The sequence below is a fragment of the Telopea speciosissima genome, chromosome 6 (genome assembly GCF_018873765.1).
Source record: "Telopea speciosissima isolate NSW1024214 ecotype Mountain lineage chromosome 6, Tspe_v1, whole genome shotgun sequence".
Taxonomy (NCBI): domain Eukaryota; kingdom Viridiplantae; phylum Streptophyta; class Magnoliopsida; order Proteales; family Proteaceae; genus Telopea; species Telopea speciosissima.
In genome coordinates this window covers 1,181,619-1,206,417 of record NC_057921.1, presented here as the reverse complement: position 1 = coordinate 1,206,417, position 24,799 = coordinate 1,181,619, and the positions used below count along the sequence as shown (strand labels likewise).

Sequence of the window (24,799 nt, the reverse complement as noted above, 5' to 3'; positions counted from 1 at the left end):
AACAACAAGAGAGTGTAGGAGTATGCTTGTGTTTTTGGTTCGGATTGGGATGATTCTGTTGAAGAGGGAAGACTCGCCTCACCTCACCATCAAACCCATTCATGCATAGCATCCAATCATCAAAACGTTCAAAGTACATTATCGTGAGCCTTTTGTCCACCACCAACTCACCTAGAGAGCCATGAACCAGTCCTCTTTGATCTTTGATTAGAATGGTGCCAATTTGAAATCACCTTAAGTGTGAATCTGTTTAGCTCTCATAGAACCTTTCCAAGTGATGGTGTATCCTCATATCTTTTAGATTGATCCTTTGGATTGCATCCCTGGAGAAGAGTTTTAGTTAGGCATGAAAAATAGTGTCTTGGGTTCACAATAGACAATGATCCTAGAAAAGTTTCAGTTAGGCACAGGATGCAGTGTATTAGATTCGGTACATGTAGTGATCCATTAGCATCAGAATCAACACCAGAGTCGGAATTAGCACCCAGAATTTGTCCCCTGAAAATTCTTGGAAGCCGGAAAAACTTCCATGGATTTTTAGAAAATCTAAGCAAAAGTTATTTTTTTTGTCCCCTGGAAATTCTTGGAAGCCGGTAAAACTTCCACGGATTTTTAGAAAATCTGAGCAAAAGTTATATTTTGTCCCTTGGAAATTCTTGGAAGCCGAAAAAACTTCCACGGATTTTCAGAAAATCTGAGCAAAAGTTATTTTTTGTCCCTTGAAAATTCTTGGAAGTCGAAAAAACTTCCACGGATTTTCAGAAAATCTGAGCAAAAGTTATTTTTTTTGTCCCCTGGAAATTCTTGGAAGCCGGTAAAACTTCCACGGATTTTCAGAAAATCTAAGCAAAAGTTATTTTTTTGTCCCCTAGAAATTCTTGGAAGTCAGAAAAACTTCCATGGATTTTCAGAAAATCTGAGCAAAAGTTATTTTTTGTCCCCTGAAAATTCTTGGAAGTCGAAAAAACTTCCACGGATTTTTTGAAAATCTGAGCAAAAGTTAATTTTTTGTCCCCTGGAAATTCTTGAAAGCCGGAAAAACTTCCACGGATTTTCAGAAAATCTGAGCAAAAGTTATTTTTTTTGTCCCTTGGAAATTCTTGGAAGTCCGTAAAACTTCCATGGATTTTCAGAAAATCTGAGCAAAAGTTATTTTTTGTCCCTTGGAAATTCTTGGAAGCTGGTAAAACTTCCATGGATTTTCAGAAAATCTTAGTAAAAGAATTTAGTTATTTATTTTTTGTCCCTTGAAATTTAGTTATTTATTCTTGAAATTCTTAGGAATTCCTCCTATAAGTCCCTTGAAGCCAGAGTACTCCCTCAAATTTTCAGAAGCATCTCATTTTGCACGCGCATCCTTAGTTCGGTCAATACTAGTGAGTATTGGCTGGCTATGGCAGATTGCCGATCTCAGTAGCACACACGTACTACTTGATTTTGCATGAATTGTCGATAGATTCTTCCGATCTTGGTTTTATCACTCGATTTGCATCTGCATTTGCACCTCCGCCATCCCTGAGCAGGATGTCGGCAGTACATGCTCCGGGTGACAAAACATGGTGATTCTTGTCTTTACCTCTCGACTGGTACACAGGTCTCGGTCAAAGAGGGCATTCTGTAGACACCTGATTTTTGTCACTCTCCCTGGCGATGATGATACGCAGAGGACCGGCAACTTCTGTCTTAGACACAAAAAAAAAAAGAGAGAATGTGTGGACTTGTCCCATGGAAAAGCCCATTGGTGCCAAGTCCATAAGGGGGTAAATTGAGAAATAATAAAATCTAAACCTAAAGGGGGTAAATTGGGAAATTAATAAAATCAAAACAAACCCTAAGTGGAAGGGTAAATTGGAAAACTAATTAATAAAATCTAAAACAAACTCTAAAAATAAGAGGGTAAAATGGGAAAGCTTTTTAAGAGGATAAAATAGGAAAAGTAAAAATAAAGGTGAGGCTAGAATTGGAAAAATAAATTGAACTTTTAAAACCCTAAAAGGGGGGAGGGTTAAAAAGGCAAACTACAAAAATCTAACAAACCCTATCTAATGGTGGGGGCAGAATTGGAAAAACAAATTAAATATTTTAAAACCCTAAAAGAGGGGAGGGTGCGATGGATAAAAAGGACAAAAAGGATTAAAAAGGGAGCAGCCGTCATTCTCTAGGAGGGGAGAGAGAAAGAAAAGGAGAGGAAGGGAGAGAGAAAAGGGTGGAGAGTGAAAGAAAGGTGACAGCAAGCCCAAAAAAAAAAAGAAGGGATTTTCAGAGATGGGTCATCGTCCTTGAGGGGACAAAAACAAAAATGCAGAGAGGAAAAAGGGAGTACAGAGAGTGAAAAACCGAGAGAATAGAAGGGAAAAACGGAGAGTCGTCATCCTAGGCAGAGAAAAACAGAAAGAGAGAGGAAACAAAGTGAGAAAGACAGAGAGAGGATTCAAAGGAAAGAAACAGAGAGGAATGGAAGAATCCATCTGAGACAGTGAAGCCGAGGCTTCTCTGAGCCGGAGAAGACGCCCAGCCAAAGGTGAGGCTTAAGCAACAGCATAGCAGAGACGCTCTTCCACCTGAATTTCTTGCGTCCCTTTTATTTCTTTCAAACGAAGTTCGAGTTGGGCGGTGAAGTGGAATTGGGCGAGCTGCAGTCCTCGGTTCTTGATTCCTTTTCTTTTTCTGTCTTCATTTTGGTTTAATTTATTGCTCTTGTGATTAAACCCCTTCCCCCATATTAGCTCCCTGTTTGTAATCAAATTCCCTTCCCCATCCATTTTCCCAAATTTTAATAACTTCCTCCACCCTCTGGGCACTGCCGATTGCATTGGGAGCTCCAAGAAGACCTGCAGGTATACCCTCCTCTCCTATTTTATTTCTTTTATTTTATTTGATGTGAATGAATCTGTCCCTGTCTCGCCATTTCATCTCCTTATTTGTTTTTATTGTTCCTTCATGAGTCTATGAATATTCTGCTGTGATTTGCCTTAATCTCTTCTTTATCTTCATTTTGTTTATCTAAGTGCTCTCTGCTATCATTTCCCCACCCTTTTTGTTGCTGTGTACAGTAAGGTCTCTATTTAGTGTATTTCTATTTCTATTTCTATTTCTGTACATTTCATTGATGCTTATTACTGTTCTACCATTGCCTTTTTATTTTACTTGTTATCTTGTTCTTGCTTCTTATCTATATGTTCTTGTTATCCTACATTTTGTTGTTTTTTTTTTTATTTCTTGTTCTTGTTCTTCTGCATTTCATTTGAGCTTTTTTTTTTTATGTTGTCATCAGTTTCATTTGCTTTTGTTTTAATAAAATGGTGATGGGTCTGGTCCGTTTCAAACCATAGGTCCAAAGACTGCAATGGCTCAAATCTTGGTCCATCCAACGTTTGTTTGGATTCCCTTTTGAGCTGAATCTGGGTCATTGCAAGATTCGGGTCTGTGGGTTGGAGTTTGAGGTTTTAAGATATGGGTTTAGTTTAATTTTGATTTCGGGTATGGACCCTATTTCATTTTTTGGTCTCTTGACCAATGGGCTTGGGCTTAGGGGTCCATTGAAACCAACTTAGGTCATCGGACCTGATCTCAAGACAAATTCAGTTTGGACATGGGTCCATAGACTAGGCCCATTTTGACTTGGGGTCATTTGGCTTTGGTTTGGTTTGGGCCCATTTCTAGGTCAATGTGGCCTGAACATCTTTTTGAATGTGGATGTGAATGTGATTTTGGGCCTAGGTTCAGTTTGGATCTCCAACATTAATAAATCAATTAGTTGAGGATTGGGTTTAGACTTAAGGTTACAAGACAATGGGCTGGTTTGGTTCAGATTTTGGTGGGTGGTCCATAATGGTTTGGGCCCATTTGATTTCAGTTTCGGTTTGGACATTGACCTATCAACCAGGGTTGAGTCATGTGCGGTATGTTTGGGCCCATGCTTTGGGCCTATAAGTGGATTTGGACTTTATCTTGGGTTTAGGCCCACCGACTAAGGATAAATCATGTGTGGGAAGTTCGGGCCCTTTGTTTTGGGCTTATGAATGTACTATTTAATCCTAAGTTCATACCTCTTCTTTCTTTCGATTGGGTTTAAGGGATTCCAAATGAATTTCTAAAACCCATTTTGGGTAGAATTAGAACGTGTGCGGAGGAGTGAGTGTGCCCATCTAATGGCCCGAGTGGAAACGCTATATGTTGGGATCTCAGGGGATGTGGATGTACGCTCTTTGGAACAGGAATTGGGCTGGCCAGTCATCTAGCCCATGGATGTTTGGAATGTTTTATCTTCAGTTAATGCATGCTTAGAAACCTGTTTGATGTTCCATGTTTCATTTTTTATTGTAAGTCTTTCCATCCCATGCTTGATTAGATTAATCTTTTTAGTACTTCATGCCTTGCCTAGAATAAATTAGGAATTTGGTTTAGGTTGCAACTCTGTGTATATAGATGCCTAGCCTTAGGTGCCTAGTTTTAGGATGACCTAGGTTTAGAATAACTAGCTTTAGGGATTGCGAGCTAGCTTATGCAAACATGTGGTCAGAAGAAGGATGACCGGCTTCAGCCGGGCGGACTGGGTGCCTAACACCTTCCCAGTCCGTAACCTGACACTTACCCGATGATCTGGGTAGACCTCAGCCTTATCCAATGAGTCAATAGTTTCTCCCTATTCGTGGGAGAACATTCATGGGTCCTAGACCCTTTCTAGGTGGCGGTTCCCAATAGGGGGTGGGTTCTCGTTCTCGATGGGAACCGAATCTCGCCGGTGAAACCTAAACCAAGGACCCTAATTCCTCCTAATAGTGTTGTAGATTATGTGTTGGACCTTGCAAAGGCCAATTTCTGTGTTAGGGATGTATTTATGCTCCTGATATGCGTCAGAACTTAATATCTGTACCTGCCCTTTTAAGGAAGGGTCGTGATGTGCGCTTCACAGGCGCTGAGGTCACTATTGGACGACAAGGTCGTTTTTTTGCTTCAGGACGATTTGTCTCTGAGCATGATTTATTTTGCTTTCCACTATAGACAATGCTCATAATGTAACCATCAACATTAATAGAAAAACATCTAATTCTTTGATTTATATTGACGTTGCAAATGTGGTTAATTCATACATTTGGCATATGAGATTAGGATACCTTGGAATTAAGAAAATGAAACAAATAATTTAATTGGGGTTAGTTCCTAGGTTAACTAAAATAGAATATGATGCATGTGAACATTGTTTATCTGGTAAGATGACTAGGAAACCCTTTCAGTGGGAGTAAAAGCAAAGGAACTCCTCAGAGTGGTACACTCTGACATTTGTGGACCGTTCAATGTGGGTACCCATACTGGAAAAACTTACTTCATCATGTTTACTGGTGATTTCTCCAAATATGGGTACATTTATTTACTAAGTAGTAAATCTAAAGCATTTGAATGCTTCAGACACTATAGAACTGAAGTGCAAAATCAGTTGGGAAGAAACATTAAGGTTCTAAGAACCGATCGTGGTGGAGAGTACAACTCCACTGAGTTTAAAAATTTCTCTGAGGAACATGGAATTATTAAGCAAAAGACTATGTCTTTCACACCACAACAGAACGGTGTGACTGAAAGATGGAATAGAACACTACTTAATGTAGTACGTTGCATGTTATCACATTCCTCTCTCTCCAAGAAGTTCTGGGGAGAAGCCATTCTCACAGCAAATTATATTTTGAACAGAATTCCCACAAAGTCTGTTGAAACTACACCCTATGAACTATGGACAGGTAGGAAACCAAACTTAAAAAATCTAAGGAAGTGGGGATCAGTAGCCCATGTTTTAATACCTGAGCCATATAGAAACAAGTTGGATTCTAGAACGATCAGATAAGTTCATAGGATATCCAGAATGATCAAAAGGGTATAGGTCTTATCACCCTGAAAAAGGGGTCATTGAGAATCGTGATGCGGAATTTCTAGAGAAGCTAGAAGAGGAACTGTAGCAGGAGGATACAGAACCCCTGCATATTATTGATGATGACTATGGTATTGACTCTCAAGAGGAACCAGGAATTTCTTATCAAAGAACCTATATTCCTAAAAATCAAGTTGATCTTCAAGGACAAGACCCGATACCTAGGGTAAGTGGGAGTAAAAGAACAAGGACACCACCAACTTACTTAGATGACTACTACCTTTATTTATGCGAACCATCTTATCATACAGTTGACACGAATGTGGAAGAAGTGGTCGATCTTGTAACCTATAACGAAGCAATTAAATCGCGAGAATCAGGTGAATGGCTAAATGCCATGCAAGAGGAAATTGATTCTATCACAAAGAATCAAGTATGGGAACTTTGTGACCTACCAAAGGGTAGAAAAGTTATAGGTTGCAAATGGGTACTTAAGAAAAAGTACAAAGTAGATGGGTCTGTTGATAAATTCAAGGCCTGTTTAGTCGCAAAAGGTTACACCCAAAAAGGAGGAATAGACTATTAGGAAACTTACTCACAGGTAGCTAAATTTGCCTCTATTAGATTGATATTGACTCTAGTTGCACATTTGGACTTAGAATTGTTTCAGATGGACGTGAGAATCGCTTTTCTAAATGGCGAGTTGGAAGAGATCATATACATGCGACAACCCGAGGGTTTTCAAGTAGTGGGACAGGAAGATAAAGTATGTAGACTTAAAAAGTCTTTGTATGGTTTAAAACAGTCCTCACAATAGTGGTACTTGATATTCCATAAAACGATCCTGAAATTAGGATTCGTGGCTAACAAGTTGGATAATTGTGTATATATCTTGAAAAGTGGGAGTAGTTTTACCATTCTCTCCTTATGTGTTGATGACATACTGTTAGTTGGAAACAATATAGAAATGTTGAATAAGACAAAGTATGAACTTAGTAGCAGATTTGAAATGAAGGATATGGGGGAAGCGTCATATATCCTAGGAATACAAATCTCTAGAGACAGGACACAACGTAAGTTGTGTTTGAGTCAGAAAAAATACTTGAGTTTTGTGTTGAAAAGATTTGGAATGCAGAATAGCAATCCCTCATCAACTCCAATTATTATGGGAAAGGCTTTGTCGAAAAGTCAATGCCCTCAAGAAGGACAGAAAAAGTTAAATGTACCTTATACTCAGGCAATAGGTAGTTTGATGTACGCCATGTTATGTACACGACCAGATTTGGTCTATCCAATCGGATTGATAAGCAGATACCAAAGTAATCCCAGTTCAACCCATTGGGAAGCAGTGAAAAGGATTATGAAGTACATCAAAGGAACTAAACACTTAAAATTATGTTTTCAAGCGAAAAAAGTTGAGGTCATTGGATACTTTGACGCTGACTTAGGAGGGGACAGAGATGACTGTAAATCCACCTGTGGTCATGTATTTATATTTGGAGGTGCAGTTGTTTCTTGGGGGAGCAAGAAATAAAGGTTTGTTGCAAGGCACACACAGGAAGTTGAGTACATTGCTTGTAGTATGGCAACTATTCATGTAGTTTGGATAAGACGATTTTTAATGGAATTTGGACTAGATCTTATAAATGGACCAGTGGAAATATTCTATGATAATCAAGCGGCAATAAGCTTGATACACAGTGGTGCAAATAGCTCGAAGGGAAAACATGTAGAAATACAATACCACTATATATGAGATATAGTAGAAAAAGATGAAATTAAAGTAACCTATATACCTACGAGCGACATGGTAGCTGATCTCCTCACAAAGGGAATTCATACGAAAGCCTATATTAAGCATGTGAACTTAATGGGACTTAGAACAATCTAAGTCTATGTAAATCTTTTAATAATTGTTCCTGAAAATGGGAACGGAAATGTCATGATGGATTGTTCCTGGAAAATGGGAACTTGGAATACAATAATTGTTCCTGGAAATGGGAACAGAAATGGAAATGTTATGACAGATATTCTTGGAAATGGGAACTAAAAACGAGTATTCGGCCAACATGGCCAAGTGGGAGATGTTAGATGAGGTGGCCACGTGGCCTCATACTTATCTTCCAAAGACTTGTTCAAGAGTCCATGATGGACTGGAGAGTGAAAGTAGGAGGGCGATCCATGATTAAGGAAAGTGTCGTGCTCTCCAACGGTTATCTAAAAGACTCCTATTTATATAGTATTGGAGTTGAAAGAAAAAAGACACAAGAAAGAATATCAATCGTAAGTGGAGCCCCCGTTCATTGAAGTTTCCTAATCGTTCTTGGTAGATCTTAGGCCAAGTTCTGAGAGGGCAGGGTTGCTCATCATGTTTCCTCCAAAATATGCCACAAAACATAAAACATAAGGTTAAATGCCCGAGGTAAAGCTTACCTTCAACTGAAATTGAAACCAATAGAAGGAACCCTTCTGGAAGTTCTAGTTCTACCAAAGACACAAGGAGTAGGTAATGCACACCTTCAACTTTTTGGGTGACTGAAGCATCAGATCTCAAAAGGCCATATCACGAAGGAAGAACAGCAGCCGGGAGCTTCGATTCGATTGAACACGGGTTGGCGGGAAGTGGAGAGAAAAATCAGGTATCCCGCGAGGTGGAGAGGAAATGGGGTTACGCTCCTTCGCCAGAGAGAGAGAGAGAGAGGAATGAGGAGGGTTTACACGAGAGACATGGAAAGAGAGAGAGAGAGAGAGGAGTGATGAAGGTTTGCAAGGAGGAGAGACAAGGGAGTAGAGAGACAGAGCGGGGTTTGAGTGGGAGTGAAAAATAGAGTGCGGGAAATGGAATTATTTAGATTGGGAATGATATGTTGAAACAGTCAAAGAGGATTCTGATCCAAATTGATCTGAAATGGTTCAAGAGTTGAGAATCTAAGCTATTTGACGGCAAAAATTGAATCGATTTAGAATTCGGGAATCGGCCCATGAATCCATTCAATTCAAGATGGATCATGAAGAAAATGAATAAAAATCAATTGGTCTCAATCCAAATCAACTGACTCTTAAAACCATGCATATACCCTAGAGCCATGGATTGATTTGGAACCATTTAATTAGGGTTGTCAATCAATCTACTTAGGACAAACAGTTTGACCCAATTTTTACAAAACTAAACACCAATGAATTTGCCCGATAAACTAGCACTGTGGATTAATTTGGGACCATATGATTTATAGACCCTTGTTAGTGCAAGGAATCAAATGGTTAACTTAAAAAACACCAGTGGATTTTATACTACAAACAATTTTACCTAGTTTATTGGAGTTTGTTTTTCCCACTACTAGTCACAAACACCAATATGTCAACAAGGAGAACTAATCTAGATGCCAATCTGAGTGGATCATATAATGTCTCCTCTATTATCCCGATTAAAAACAATTTGACCCTCTTTTTTTTTAAGGGGGGGGGGACACTTGTTACATATGTTAATGAACAAAATGTCATCTATTGTGGATCTTACGAGTCCTCACCTATTAATTCCTAGAAGAATAAATAAATAAATACTAAGCACCAATGAGTTTTTTTTTTTTTTAAACCTGTCTACCCTTTTTTTCCTTTGTTTTTTTGTAAACCAAATGTCACATGTGTTAATGAATCGACAAGGGAAACTATCCAAATGCCCTAACCCAATTGGATCAAAAAATCAGATATTAGAAAATTCAACGAGTCTTTATTTGAACTAAACACTCGCATACAAGAAAGCAAACGAGAGCAGTTTTATTGAATAAGAGCAGTCATCAAAACTAACATTAGAAATTGTCTTTGTGATTCTTAATCGGATGTTCTATCGTTCTTAGAAGCTATATATGGAAAATCCCAGATACATGGAAGGCTTGGGCTTCAACCCTTTTGATCTCCTCATTGAAGAAATTCTCTTTGTGATTTTCGACTTCCTCGATGAAGACCCTCTTGATAAGAAATTATTCTCTCTGGTATGCAAATCCTTTTATGTCATTGAAGCTCAACACATGAAGACTCTGAAGCCCCTCCGTTCTGAGCTACTCACCACAATCCTTGATTGATATCCGTCTGTTATGCATCTCGATCTCATGCGGGGGAGGGTTGCAGGTTATGGTTGCGGTTAGTGGTGGGTGGCGGTAGTGCTTGTGGTGGAGGATTCCAGGTTAGGGTTTTAGATAAGAGGGAGGGGTTTCAGCAAGGGTTTGTGGGAAGGATTGGGGGGTTTTTTAATGGCCAACAGTAGGATCACCATGGGTTCTTGCTTTGTCTTCTTCGGCGTTTGGAAATCGCTTCATCTTCTCCGATGTCTGCAAATTGCCACAGCAGGAGCAGCAAAGTGGAGGGCTTGTTCAACGATGAAAGGGAAGGTTCCCTTTACTACGGCCAAAGGGTAAAAGGGTCACTTCACTACCCTTAAAAGGGTAGTTTGGGCATTTAGGCTTTTTCTAACCCACGGCGTCATCACTAAAGAGGGACTGACTAACAGACAGGGGCTACTTGTAAGAAATCTTAAGATGTAAGGGGTGTTCAAGTAATAGTTTCAAAAGTTAGGAGTGTCAATCAATCAGGCCATAGTACAGGGGGTGTACAAGTAATTTACCTTAGACTTAATAACAATAAATGAGTCTTGGTGGATTCAAACCACCATATCTTGGGGAATCCCCAAGTGCTCTACCTGTTTGAGCTAAAGACTCCCATACAAGAAAACAAATGAGAGCAATTATAATTGAGAAGATTCAGAAGTCAACAAACATCAAATACACTAAATTTGGGTCCAGAATTGTTTTTTGTTAATTCAGTTTTCCAATAGCAATTAAAATAGACCAACATAAATCATCCATGATCTAATATATAGCTTGATATTCTTCATCCAAACATGAAGAATTGTCAATTAAAATCAAGAACATTGTCAATGAAGAAAGATCAACAAAAGTCTTGTGGTCAAGGCATACATTGTCGACATGGTTCTTGGCATTAAGTAACAGAAAATAATTGCATTCAATGAAACCAAATCATGCCTGCATCATGATCTATATCTCAAATAAGAAATAGCAGTAAAGCATCCATGACCCATTCATCCATTGAATGCGAATAATCCACTATTCAATACTCATAAATTAAAACCTACTGAAATGAAAATTATCAATTCCAAATGCAACCACACGTGATATATCTCATAAAGAAAGTCTTAAGACAGCCACTCTCTTAAATCTTCAGTCCTCAGCTACTCTCATAAACCATTAGTCAACTACTCTCCTGCTGTCCTACAAAAGTAACAAATAATTTTAGAGAACTGAAAATGGAATTCATCAATTATATATCAATTCATAAAGTGAACAAAGTGAATACCTAAGATTGAGATAGTGCATCATCCACTACAATGAAAAGAGATCAATAGAAATCATGTAAAACATGATAGTCCCTAAGCAATCAATGAAAGAGATCAACAATTTTAAGCACACCTCTATGAAGCAAGAACAAGAATCCTGTTCCCCAGCTAACAAAGATTCAAGCTCTTTCTCCTTCACATTCCTTCTCATCCTTTGTAAAGCTCTCGGGGATTCCTACCAAAGAAGAAAAGTATTCTTACATTTCAGTCAAAACATAGAAATTTCAAATCAAGTACAAAATACCCTGAAATGATCCACAGTAATGCTTTAACATGTCAATATTACTTTAAATGATTACCATTTAAAAACTAACACAAATGGTTTTGCATAATTTTGCTCTATTAGCCAGAGAAGTAACCATTATAAATAGATCCTTACAAAACAAGAATGTCACTTGTTAAAAATAAGTCCATATTTGGCTTGAGATAAGAAAGGATTTGTCAAATGACAATCAGATTAGGGCTAATGAACTCTACATGCATTGACTAATAATGCTTTCTATGTGACCACTATCAATCTCAAGTACATGCCTGAACTGAATTGGAAACTTGAGAACACTTTTATAACAACAGCAGATAAATATTGTCAGCATCCAACAATGATAAAAAGCATCAGATATGGCATCCTTGAAAATACGAAATCAGATTATCATTAATCCCCTCAGAAGTGCTGAGATGGAAAGATCGAGTATGATCCGAGTCGCCACTGCTATAGCGAATTTGGACACAGCCGGGGATAGTGAGAATGAACTTGTAAGGGTTTTAAGCTTAGCATTTGAATATGATGATCCTTAGCCCTTGAGGGTAAGGAAAATTGCAGAAAAAATTTCTGTGGAGAACAACAAATGGATTCTTGAAAGCAAAAACCATTTTCAAACAGAACTTCTTGTGTTGGTAATAGAATTTTGGTTTATTGTATGATTTTTCAAGACCTTGATATGGTTGGCTGTGCACTAGTGAGCCTTGTCTCTTTCTAATTCTATCTATCAACTACGAGAGGTACTTACAACAGTGGTTCTATGATCTCAACCGAATGCTTGCTGTAACTTGAACATATGATGTAGATGAAATTTTGGTTATTCAGAGAGAAATTAGAATCTAAGCCCTTTAAAAGATGTACCTAGCCAAAAAGAAGTGCAAAACTGCCATCAATCACCTCAATACGTATACACCCATGGAAACCAGCTTAGCACTATTTAGATAGCTAAATGCATTCTGTATAGTGGTATTTGTCATTTACAAGTCATATTAATGACAGGCCTAAATAACACTGAAAACTATGCAGTCCATCCATAAAAAACACCCTGCCTTGGCATGGATTCTATCTGTAATTCCTGAGGACCTGTTCCACTGGTGAATAACACAAACGAGACAAAGAATGTCAAAGACAGTAATGAATTAGCACCGAAACAAGGTCTAGGAACTTGGTCAAATGAATCAGCTATCTTTTGTCTCTTATTGTTACTTCCTAATCCTTAATTATAACAATTTTGTTAAGGGAAAGAAGAGAGTATAGAATGATTTAGGAAGTATCATTCCTACTGAATATTGCCATACGGTTTATACTATACTTGGTCAAATGAATCGACTATCTTGCTGGCTCAGTACCAAAAAAGCATTTGTATTTTTAGTCAATGATGTGGCTTGGTTTGATATCAAGGTTATTCCTTGTTAAAAATATTATTTACAAACAATTAAAGATGATTTAACTCGGTGGAAGCAATCTAGCAGTATCATATGGATGGTATGATAGCATACAACCAGGATCAAAACTCTTTTAAGGCTCAGATTTCAAAAGTTAGCCTAGATGTTCATGCCTCAAAATGGAAAAATAACTGACATAGTCATCATGTAAAGAGATGAATTTTGAGTTGGAAAGAAAGAAAAACAGAACAGATTCAACAAGCTGGTATATTTATACAGCCATATCCTTTATAGTTACAGTCCCATACAATCTTATAATGTTACAGGCATTATTTCCTTCCAACTTGTTTCTTTCAAATCAACAATCAGAGCCTACAAAGTACGTAAGAATTCACCAGGCCATCCAGCAAATCAGACACTCACATAGCCATCCAACTGCAGACTTGCAAGCATACTAGCAACTGAACTCGATATAGCAGACTTAAATCAGAGCATTCCAGCCACCACTAGACAAGGTCCATAAGGAGGGAGAGAAAGAGTCATACCTGCAACCGGACCTGGGTGCGGCAGAGTCCTCTCTGCATTCTCGGGTTGGTGGTTGATTCAAGGTAGATATCGATTTTTCCGCGATTAGGGCACAATAGAGGACGATTAGGACATCAGATTAGAGAAGAAATAGAGGAAGTCCACAATGGAATTAACAAAATTCGCAAGAAAACGGATCTATTCATCAATCATCACCAAATCCCTTGTAGACACTGAATTTTGTCACCCCTGGCGATGATGACAACAGGACACGGACGGATATCGGTATCTCTCAAGAAGGACTCTTATCCCTACATCTAAGCCAAATCACCCTAACATCCCTAAAATAACTTATGAGACCCTTTTACCAAATGCTGAAGGAGGTATTGCTCACGTTCCCCAACCACGGTGGTAAAGGGAGAAAAAAAAAACAAAAAGACCAAGGCCCACAGGCCCAGATACACCCCAAACACCCAAAAAGCCCAAAAAGTGGAAAGAGGGGGACCACATTGTCCACGGCGTCGTGGACAGTGTCCCACGTCCCTGTGGAGGTCCCCACAGCGATGGTGTATGAAACCACACCGCCGCGGAGCGCTATGATGTCAGTAGGCTGACATCATCCACTGCATCATGGAAAAGTCCCCCACGACGCCGTGGCTGTCCTCCACGGCTCCGTGGAGGACCTATCCAGCCTTATAAATAGGAGGGTCCCCCTCTGTCTAGGGAGACCCTCCCAGTCTGATTTTTGCCCTCTTTCAAGCCTTTGTGAGTGAGTTTTGAGTAGTATTCCGAGTTGTGGGTAAATCCATCGATTACTCGCTTGAGTGAAGAGCGCTCACCTCCTAGTCAAGATGTTATTCAGTTCGCATGCTGTTTGCGGCCCAAACCACTTGGTTCTGGTTAGGGTGGGCAAGGCGTGAACCAAGGCTGGGCCATCATCGTTGGACTGGGAACAAGGGAGAATATTGGAACGTGGCGACACCCTGACAGTTAGGGGGTGGCCCACGTGTCAGGGGCACAGATGGTACTGGATGTAGAGCCACGCCTCGCGAAGAATGTAAGTAAGGGCGATACCGGCGGGACCCACCATTACCTCAGTAGTTGGAGGCAGAACGGGCTGGTGGTACATGTGGCAGCACCTAATTGGGGGGTGAAGGACCATGAACCGAGAAGGGGGGCCCTGATGGGAGTGGTTGTATGAGCTAATAACCGCAAGTGCCTATCCTTATAAGGAGGATGACAAAGCTAAGAAAAGGACACACAATACATCTGACAACCAGCATTTTGTCTCTACCCGTTTTACGTTTTACCTTTACTTGTTTTGCTCTACATTTCTTTATTGCTTTTTGTCATTTGAGGCTGAAGGGAATGTACGGTCACATACTAAGGATAGCAGGGGTGTATGCGCAAGGCTCACACTTATATCTGGTATGATTGGTTAATACATTTACTATTTCAGTTCATTGTTGTTTGTGTCTCAAAGTTCTTTCCCTTTTTATTTGAGCAATAGTAGCTCGGGCTGCAGTCTGTAGTTGTTGGCTTAACCCAAAAGACCTTAGAGCTACTCAGGCAGGAGGGAAACCTACTAGCCTGGTAAGGAGTCAGATCAGGCTGTTCTCGGCCTCGTTTGAACCTGCGCAAAGGTTCTGGCACGCCCGTACTATTCGCACCTCGTGCGTATCCCCGCGTGTGAGTGTTTGGGAGTTCTATCACCAACACATTTTGGCACGCCCGGTGGGACCTTCATAAGCCAACGACTGCTATGGTCAAGCAAATGAAAGGGCTAGGATGTCCTCGTAGCCAAAAAGAACATATGATGGATGAAGAAATGGAGAATCCCACGGTGGCTGAATTTGCAGACCAAGCCACAGACGAACCATGTGGTTCACATGGCAGTAATGCCAACCATGACTCAACGCATCAGCTGGCAGTTATGGTGCATGACGCGGTAGACCCCCTCGCGGGCAGTATACAACAGCTTGTGGACGTCTTTAGACCCATTTTCGATGACTTACGCCACATGATGGCTACGGTTGATAAGTCCGTGGCGGCCAGTCAGCAAAGTCAGTTTGAAGAGTTCTGTGAAACCCATGTTGCCTTGAGACAGCAGGCCACGTCAGGGGCAAGACCGAACGTCACGGTCACACCACCTGATGGGGCTGCCTTGGGGGCCGAAGGTAGAGGACTTGAGGTAGGTCGAGTAGGCTTGTCGGCTCCGCCCGCGTATGGTGGCAGTTCGAGCCAAAATCCCATTGTTGGGGATCGACCTAGGGTCAGTCTCCTAGCGATGACTTTTGCCAATCCCTTATATTAGGCCGCTTCACCCAACGTCCCTAACCCTGTTGGGAGCTATGTGGTCAACAGCCCTCCCACAGGCATCCCAGGGGGCGTTAATCAAGCAACAGCCTTAGGGGTAGACCATGTGCCCATAGCGGCTATCTCAGTGGCACTGCAGTGGTCAGCGGCCACAAATACCGCCCAGGCAAGGGGCGTTAGGCCCAGCCCAGGGGCCGGCAACACGGCCGCCATAGGGGCAAATGTTGTTCCCTTAGGAGGATACCCCCCTCCGAGATGCAGTTATGCGACCACCGGAGTGTCCGAATATAGACCTATAGGGGTGCACATCAGGGAAAGTGCACCTGGATTCGAACCGAGGCCGGACGCATTCCCAAACGCTCAGCCCAGCACGGCCTACCACGGTAACCCATGGCCACCTGATGTGGCGGGATATCCTGCTACTCCAGGGGCAGGATCATTCAGGACAGCATTAACCCTTTCTACAAGATGACTCCACGTCCTACATACAAGAAGCCTTACCATAAGTACTTTGACGCAGTGGACCTCGAAAGGAACCCTAAGATTTCAGAATTCACCAAGTTCTCGGGCGAGGATAAGGAGTCCACTATTGAACACATAGCTTGCTTTACGGTCCAGTGTGGTAATTTGGGCGGACTGGAAGCGGCCAAGCTCAGGTTGTTCCCCAACTCCTTTACGGGGTCGGCCTTCACTTGGTACTTCAATCTACCTGCCAACTCGGTTCAGAGTTGGCAGGAGATGGAGGAGCTCTTTCACACTCAGTTCTACCGGACTGAGCTTGAGATCACCATAGGGGACCTGGCCAAAATGACCCAGGAGCCGGGTGAGGCCGTCGAGGGGTTCATTACCCGGTTCAAAATGGCCAAGTACAAATGCCTAACCACTTTTCCTGAGACCGAATACGCAAGGATGGGCTTGGGGGGGCTCAATTTTGAGCTCCGAAAAAGGTTTGCTGGTCAGTACTTTGCTGACCTCGGTCAGTTGGTGTTACAGGTCGCGCCCTATGAACAGCTCCTAAAGGAAGAGGGTCAGCGAAAAGCGACCTCTATTGGAACATATTATAAGGATGCGGCTAGTCATGCCTTCCCGTTGTTAGGAAACAACGAGTAGAAATAGGTTGACTATGTGGAGTTTGATGTAGACGCTGCAGAAATCGCAGAGGGGAAGCCCTATGTATGTAAGGCTCTGGCCAGGCCGAATGATCAGGCCAAGCAGGCCTAGCCAACCAAGACCGATCCTCAGAGGACCTTTGATTCGAAGGTAACATACTCCTTCGACATTTCAAAGGCCGAATTGATCTTTGACCAGTTGCTCAAGGATAAGCAGATCAAGTTGCCACCTAGGCACCAGATTCCGCCCAGTCATGAGCTAAAAGACCAAAAATATTGTAAGTGGCACAACACCCACACCCATGCTACTACTAACTGTGTGGTTTTACGTAACGCCTTGTAGAAAGCAATCACGGCTGGACGATTGTAATTCCCTAGAAAGAAAAAGAGGGTCATGATGGTTAATGAAGACCCTTTCCCAGTCAACATGGTCAGCGCCGACTTTTTAAGGATGGCCAGACCAGGAGAGGGTATAGTGCCGACTGTGAGGATCGGGCAGGGAGGCCATCCACCTAGGTCGAATCCAGCGGCGCGGTCGTCAGGATCTCGTCTGAACCCATGGGCCACTCCTTTCCTTACCCAGGCCAATAGCGGCCGGGCAGATAGCAATCTGGGGGACGCGACGGGCAAAATGATGCAGGAGCACCTGACCCCACTTGAGCCACCCAGGGCACCTGTCATGGGCCAGTTCAGTAATGTACCAGCCCAGTGTGAAGAGCAGCTCAAGGTCCAGAAAGGGCGAAGGAGGGGCAAATGGCTTACGGTGAGCCCCCATTATGAGTTTGGTCTACAAAGAGAAGCAGAAGGGCCGGAAGGATTTGGGACTAGCACACCCAGGTTAAGGGAAGCACCAAAGCTCCACCGGGAAGGCTATCCTAGTTGCAGTCGCCCAGTCGAGGGACGACGGAGTAGAATCACAACTTGGTTAGGCCGAGCGCCCTCTGATCAGGGCATGCGGCCTTCCCCTGAGATTCGAAAAAGACGAATCCAGCAGACAGGAGGTCGGTTCCTCATCAGGCAATTGACACTTCTAGGCCGTCCGCCAAGGACCGGCTTGGGAGGGTTTTAGTGAGAAGGTGTTTGACGTATGAGCAATACGGGCTAGGCTACTCCCGCTCAGAATACTCTAGATGGGAGGCCGCTCACTACCAGGAGAGCCACAGGCAGAGGATGATCGTTCCTAAGGTGGATGGAGAACAATGGAGGGTTACAAGACATCCAAAGTTCCCAACCAGTCCTGATCAAGCTCGCTTGTCCAGAGCACAGAAAAGAAGACGACAGAGGAAAAGGACGGCTCAAAGATGGCACCAGCAGGCCCAGATCAATGAGGGCCACACCAAAGGGCCCCCTCAGGTCTAAGGTGAAGAAGGCACAAGCTCCGGGGAACAGGGCCACGCGATCGAAGGGGCATCAGGGGCAAAAGACCCAGACGCTGCTGCCGGGGAAGAAGGAGCTCTGGAACCAAAGGTGTCAGATTACAAGATCGAGGGTAGTGATCCTGAGATCTTCAGAGACGTGGTGGCGGGCGCCAGCCCAAGAGTTGAGAGTATGGACAACAGTGGCCCCATCCACTCACCGGACATAGTCTTTGGCGGGCTGGTAGAGATGATGTTCGGCACGATCCTGACTTAAGTACAGATCTCAATGGTGTACTTCTTGCCGAAGACCTTCCAGTATCAACCCGGCCGGGCGACACAACTGGAAGGGGATGTAGATGAAGAGGGTTCTCACCTAGAGATATTGGGGATATAACTGGAGCCAACTCAAGAACTGACCGAGAAGACAATGGAGTGCGGTGAGCCAGACATATAGGGGCCCAAGGACAATGTCAGGACTATCATCACTAGAGAAACAGAGTACACGTTTGATAATCCGATCCCACGGGGGAGGGTGGCCAACATATTCGAGGAGCCAACTCGTGAGATGACGCGGCATCTGAAGCCATTGTACATTCAGTCTCATATGGACGGCAAACCAGTAACCAGGGTGTTGGTCGACAATGGAGAGGCAGTGAATATCTTGCCCTCAAGAATGATGAAACGTATCGGCAGAGACGAGACCGATTTGCTACCTGCTGATGTGTCGATCATAAATTTTCTGGGTGGCTCCACCAAGCCAAGAGGAGTACTCCCGATCTACCTAAAAGTAGGGAATCATACGTCCTTGACAGCCTTCTTTGTCATGGACGCCATGACCAATTACAATGCCCTCCTTGGACGAGACTAGATCCAAGCAAATTTATGCATCCCATCGTCCTTACACCAGTTCTTGATACTGTGGTGAAAAGGAAGATTGAATTGGTGATGGCCGATAACCGATCATTCATGGTCGACGCCAGCCATGCAGAGGCCACTTTATACGATGGGTGCATCGGCCCTATCCAGTTCACGGGAACAGATGAACACGGGAGGCCTACGTCCTTGATTACCTCGACTACGATCTTAGAAGAAGTGTTCCAGTTGAAGGGACCGCAGACAAAAGCCCTGTCGAATCTTGGTGAACGGCGGAGGAAGACTGACGAAGACTACTTATGAAGACAAGCTAGAAGGTTGTAACAGACATAATGCACTGGCTAATAGTTACGGGCCTGGAGTAGAAGATGTCTCACGAAGCGGAAGCGGTGGCTGAAATCTCGGCCGGAGGACAAGTGGCGGCTGGCCCCAAAGTCAGGTTGCAAGACCTGCCGCCTGCGCCGCCGAAGATGGAGGAAACTTTGGCGGAGGTCCAAGATCCCTTGGTAGAAGTAGACTTAGGAACGGCCGAAGACCACCGACCTATTTATGTTAGTGGTCTACTCCTACCCGGCTTAAGGGGGGATATTGTAAGCTTATTGAAGGAATTTAAAGATTGTTTCGCTTGGGACTATTCTGAGATGCTTGGTTTAGACCGAAAGTTGGTTGAACATCGGTTGCCCATCAAAGATAACTCTAGACCAGTAAAACAGCTACCTAGGCGAATAGCACCTGACGTCATCCTGAAAATCAAGGACGAAATCGAACGGTTGCTCAAGGCAGGCTTCATTAGGACTGCCAGGTATGTGGAATGGGTGTCAAATATAGTGTCGGTCATAAAGAAGAACGGAAAACTAAGAGTGTGCATTGACTTTAGAGACCTGAACAAGGCCACCCCCAAGGACGAATATCCGATGCCAGTAACCGACATGCTGATTGATGCGGCCTCGAAAAACCGCATCATGTCTTTTATGGACGGCCATGCCGGATATAATCAGATCTTCATCGCGGAAGAGAATGTCCCAAAGACGGCCTTCTGATGCCCGGGCGCTTTAGGGACATATGAGTGGCTAGTCATGCCGTTTGGGTTAAAGAACGCTGGTGCCACTTACCAGCGGGGGATGAACACCATTTTTCATGACATGATCAGCACCTTTGTTGAGGTTTACATTGACGACGTTGTGGTCAAGTCGAAGCAGGAGCCCGAACATCTTGAGCACTTGAGGCAGGTGTTCTCCAGGATGAGGAATCACGACCTGAAGATGAATCCGTTGAAATGTGCCTTCGGGGTGGCGGCCGGTAACTTCTTGGGGTTTTTAGTTCGTCAAAAAGGAATTGAGGTAGACAAGAACAAGGCTAAGGCCATCCAGGAGGCAAGGCCGCCTACAAACAAAAAGAAGTTACAGAAGTTCCTGGGACAGGTGAACTTCCTTAGGCATTTTATTGCCAACTCCGCAGGACGGACAAAGGTTTTCTCCTAGTTGCTAAAATTGAAGGCTGACGAGGACTTCAAATGGGAGGAGGCCCACCAGGAGGCGTTCGACCAGATAAAGGCCTACTTAACAAAGCCTCCGGTCCTAATGCCTCCAAGAAAAGGGGTACCTCTAAAACTATACGTGGTCGCGGCGGAAGGTTCAATAGGGAGCCTACTCGCGCAGGATAACGAGGCCGGGAAAGAGCAGGCTGTGTTCTACCTAAGTAGGACCTTGACGGAAGTAGAACGAAAGTATCCTGCGATCGAGAAGCTTTGTCTGGCATTATTCTTCTCTTGCAGCAAGCTTAGGTACTATCTATTATCGGCAACGGTGGACGTAGTGTGCCAGACCGACGTCATCAAGTACATGCTCACACACCCAATTTCTAGGGGAGGGTTGGAAAATGGACTCTTACTCTTACTGAGTTCGCCCTCTAATATGTGCCCTAGAAAGTAGTTAAGGGGCAGGTGCTTGCAAATTTTCTGGTAGATCACCCGCCCATAGAGGCCGCCGGGGGGGTAATGGAGGTCTCCCTCCTTGGCCTGAGGCCGTGGAAGCTTTTCTTCGATGGGTCGAAGACCAAGCAGGGGGTCGGGGCAGGAGTTGTCTTGCGGTCACCAGAAGGAACAGAGACTCAAGTAGCCTTTCGGCTTGACTTCCCTTGTTCAAACAACCAGGCCGAATACGAGGCTCTCATACTAGGGTTGGGCCTGCTTCTGGGCCTTAAGGCTGACACCATAGAGATCATTGGAGACTCGCAGCTGGTGATCAAACAGTTGGCTGGGGAGTATCGGTGTGAGAGCGAACACTTGGTGGACTACTTTACGCAGGCCAAGAAGCTGATCGAAGGATTCCAGGACATAGTGGTTCGCCACGTCCCAAGATCGAGGAATCAGGTCGCAAAATGGGTTAGCTCAAGTAGCGTATGGCATCGGTCTGCCAGAGGGCAGTACAGAGAAAACTATCATCATCAAAAGGTAGGCACGGTCCACATTCTGTGAAGGCAGCTGCCTAAAGGTCAACCACATCAAGGACACGTAGCCCTATTGGCGGACACCGATCATCCAATACCTGAGCAACCCCGGGCCAGGGTTTGACTGAAAGATTAGAGACAGGGCCACGGGGTACGTACTGATCGGGGAAGACCTTTACAAAATAGGAAAAGATGACCTGTTACTCAAGTGTGTTAGCTTGAATGAAGCGACGCTGGTCATGGCCGAAGTCTACGAAGGCATTCGTGGGGCACACCAGGCTGGTCCTAAGATGAGATGGTCAATTCGACGCCATGGGTATTATTGGCCAACTATGACCACAAACTGTGTCAAATACGCCAAGGGATGTTGGGCATGCTACACCCATGGACCGATACAGCGACTACCAGCAACAGAGTTTAATCCAGTAGTCAAGCCATGGCCCTTCAAGGGGTGGGCTATGGACCTCATAGGGAAGATTACCTCATCGATGAGGCAGGGGCATTGCTTCATTATCGTGGCCACGGACTATTTTACCAAGTGGGTTGAGGCCGTGCCAATGAAGGGAGTCAGTCAGGCCAAAGTTATCCAGTTCCTCAAGAGTCACATTATTCACAAGTGTGGGTTGCCTGAGACTGTTAGGTGCGACAACGGAAGCGTTTTTGTTGGGGATGAGGTAGTGGCGTTTGCAGCAGAGTTAGGGATAACATTCACCCATTCCACCCCATACTATGCACAAAGCAATGGTCAGGCCGAGGCAAGTAACAAGATTCTCAAGGGGTGTTTAGTGAAGGTTGTGGATGACAACCCATGAAGGTGGGCAGACATGCTTTCTGAGGTATTGTGGGCATTCAGGACGTCACAGGGGACCAGCCCGACCACTACGCCCTTTGCGTTGACATACGATCACGATGCAGTATTACCCATTGAGGTTAGCGTAAGATCAGCATGGGTGGCATTCTAACAAGGACTCACGCCAACAGCCTATAGCGAGGCCATGATGGCTGAGCTCGATGATTTAAAAGAAGAGCGCTTGGCCGCGTTGGACAGGATGCAGGTTCAGAAGATGAAAATTGCAGCCATTTACAACAAAAGTATATGCCCAAAGCACTTCCAAGAAGGAGACATCGTCTTGAAGGCCATACTCCCGGTTGGGGCAAAGGATCCCAGACTGGGCAAATGGTCCCCAACATGGGAAGGACCCTTTATGGTCTGCAAGGTGCTCCGGGGTAGGGCCTACAGGCTGCATGACTTGGAAGGATGCATCCAGATTAGGCCGATCAACGGCATGTTCCTTAAGGCTTTTCATCCTACGATTTGGGATTTGGGGTGAATAACACAAGGGTACCACACCGTGGGAGCAAGGCCGCAAGATAAAGGAAAGAATGCTTTACTCCTAAAGAGGTTCAAACACAGCCTGAGTAGGTCGAACACAACAAAAGCTAAAAGACAAACAAAGTATCATTGTTCTTTTGGCGGGGGAAGGGAAGGCACGCAGGCCTACTTTGGAAAGTCCTGGGGGGTAGTTTCTTGCAGTTCACTCCATTTCCTTTCCATCACGATCAGGCGTTCTTTGGCTACGACCAGATTGGCTTCACGGCTCGGCCTTAGTAACTTCAGTTCCTTAACTTGGAACTTGGCGGTCGTTGCATTCGCAGATAGGGTCTGAGAGCCAAGAAGTCTCTGTCTGTTGTCCTGGCTCAGGGCGATCTTCTGTGACCGGAGAGTTGGGAGTTGAGCCTCCAGGTCCTGAATGTTTCGGTCCAATTGGGCTAGACAATCGTTTCCTTCTTTCACTTCATCCAACACCTTCTTTAGGTCATCTCGCAACTTCCAGAAATGCTCATTCATGGTGTCGGTCTCCTTGAGAAGGGTTTCGTAGCGCTGAACATTCTGAAGAGCGAGAGGCGCTGAGGTAGTCACGTCAAACAAAAACGCAACAGCACCATCCAGCCATTCCTTGATGGGGGCCAGGAGATTTGGTAAAGACAGCAGCGTTCGAAGGGCCTCAGCAATAGACGTCAAGTTGTCGGCACCCACGGCCTTACGGAAAGGAGATTGGAAAAAGGACTGCAGGAGCACTTTTACCTCGGTCACCTGTGCAGGGATGGAGCTGGAGCCCGAGGCGTCGCCGGTCTCTTTATCATCCTCAGAAGAGCTTAACTCGGCCAGAAGTGCCTCAAGGCCGACAACCTGAGAAAAAGGAAAGTGTTAGCATCAGCGAGATGTGAGAGATAGCGATGGAATTAAGAGGCATGTACCGTAGGGGTCACTGCAGGGACAACACGGTCTGGGGAGGACGGAGGTTCCGGGTCATGTGTTGGAGTTTTGGACCCACTAGGCTCGGTCTCTCCATGACCACCTGGCACATCGTCATTGCTACTTTCTTCGTCTTCTTCCTCTTCGGAGCTACCCTTGAGTCATTGGGGGAAGGAGGGGCAGAGCCAGATGTTGAGGAGCTGGTAACGATGACCTGGGCAGTCTGATGTGGCATGGCCTATTTTAGGCATATGCTTGACCGTGTGTGATATTTCACAGAGCGGGAAGTACCCGAAGGAGATGTAACTGAGTTGAGAGGCTTGGTACTTATGGCCTGACCTTGTGGAAACATGCTAGGAAGTGCGGCCCGGAGAGGGAAGGCTTTCGTCGGGCTAAGACTCTTAGATTTCTTACTGACTGGAGGGAGTTCCTCTTCCTCATTAGACTCTTTAGTGTCTCCTGGCGACGAACCGTCGTCGCTCCCCGTTGACTGGGCCGAAGAGGTTGGTTAGGCTGAAGATTTGGCTGCGGCCATAAGAGGGGTCAGTCCAAAAGTGGATAGGAGCAACAAGGAAAGGGGACCGGGCATAATGCTTACCAGCGGCTTGCTTGGAGACCGTCGCTTTTTTCCGATTTAGAGCAGTTGATTGATGACTGACAGTGCCCGAGGCTGAGGGAGGACGTTTGCCGCCTTTGAAGCAAGACCGAAATGGAAGCAGAGCGGCGAAATATGCACCCCACCAGTTTATGAAATCTTCGGTCACTGTGGGATCTTAGATGAAGTACTACAGTTCAAACTTGGAAAGAACCAGGGCATTCAAGGCCGAGGCATGGAGTAGGACGGCCACCTTTGAGTAAACTACCCTCTTGAATTCACAGTTTGTAACTGAATAGAAATTGGAGCAGGGGATCATCTGGCGCAGACCGAACTGACGCGCACAAAAATGGGGATTGTACATTTCAAACCCACAGGTGTTGTTACCGGACGGTTCCAGAGTG

The 24,799-nt window shown here is 44.2% G+C and overlaps 1 protein-coding gene across 1 annotated transcript; it reads left to right on the top strand.

Annotated features, from left to right (window-relative positions):
- Positions 1-21,091: 21,091 nt before the first annotated feature.
- LOC122664472 (uncharacterized protein Mb2253c-like) lies at positions 21,092-21,571 on the top strand. The gene has a single exon (XM_043860300.1). The coding sequence runs from the start codon at positions 21,092-21,094 to the stop codon at positions 21,569-21,571; it is 480 nt and encodes a 159-aa protein (XP_043716235.1).
- The last annotated feature ends 3,228 nt before the right edge of the window (positions 21,572-24,799 follow it).

Excerpts from the sequence above, each read along its gene's own strand:
- LOC122664472 (XM_043860300.1), top strand. The coding sequence starts at position 21,092 with ATGGAGGTCTCCCTCCTTGGCCTGAGGCCGTGGAAGCTTTTCTTCGAT.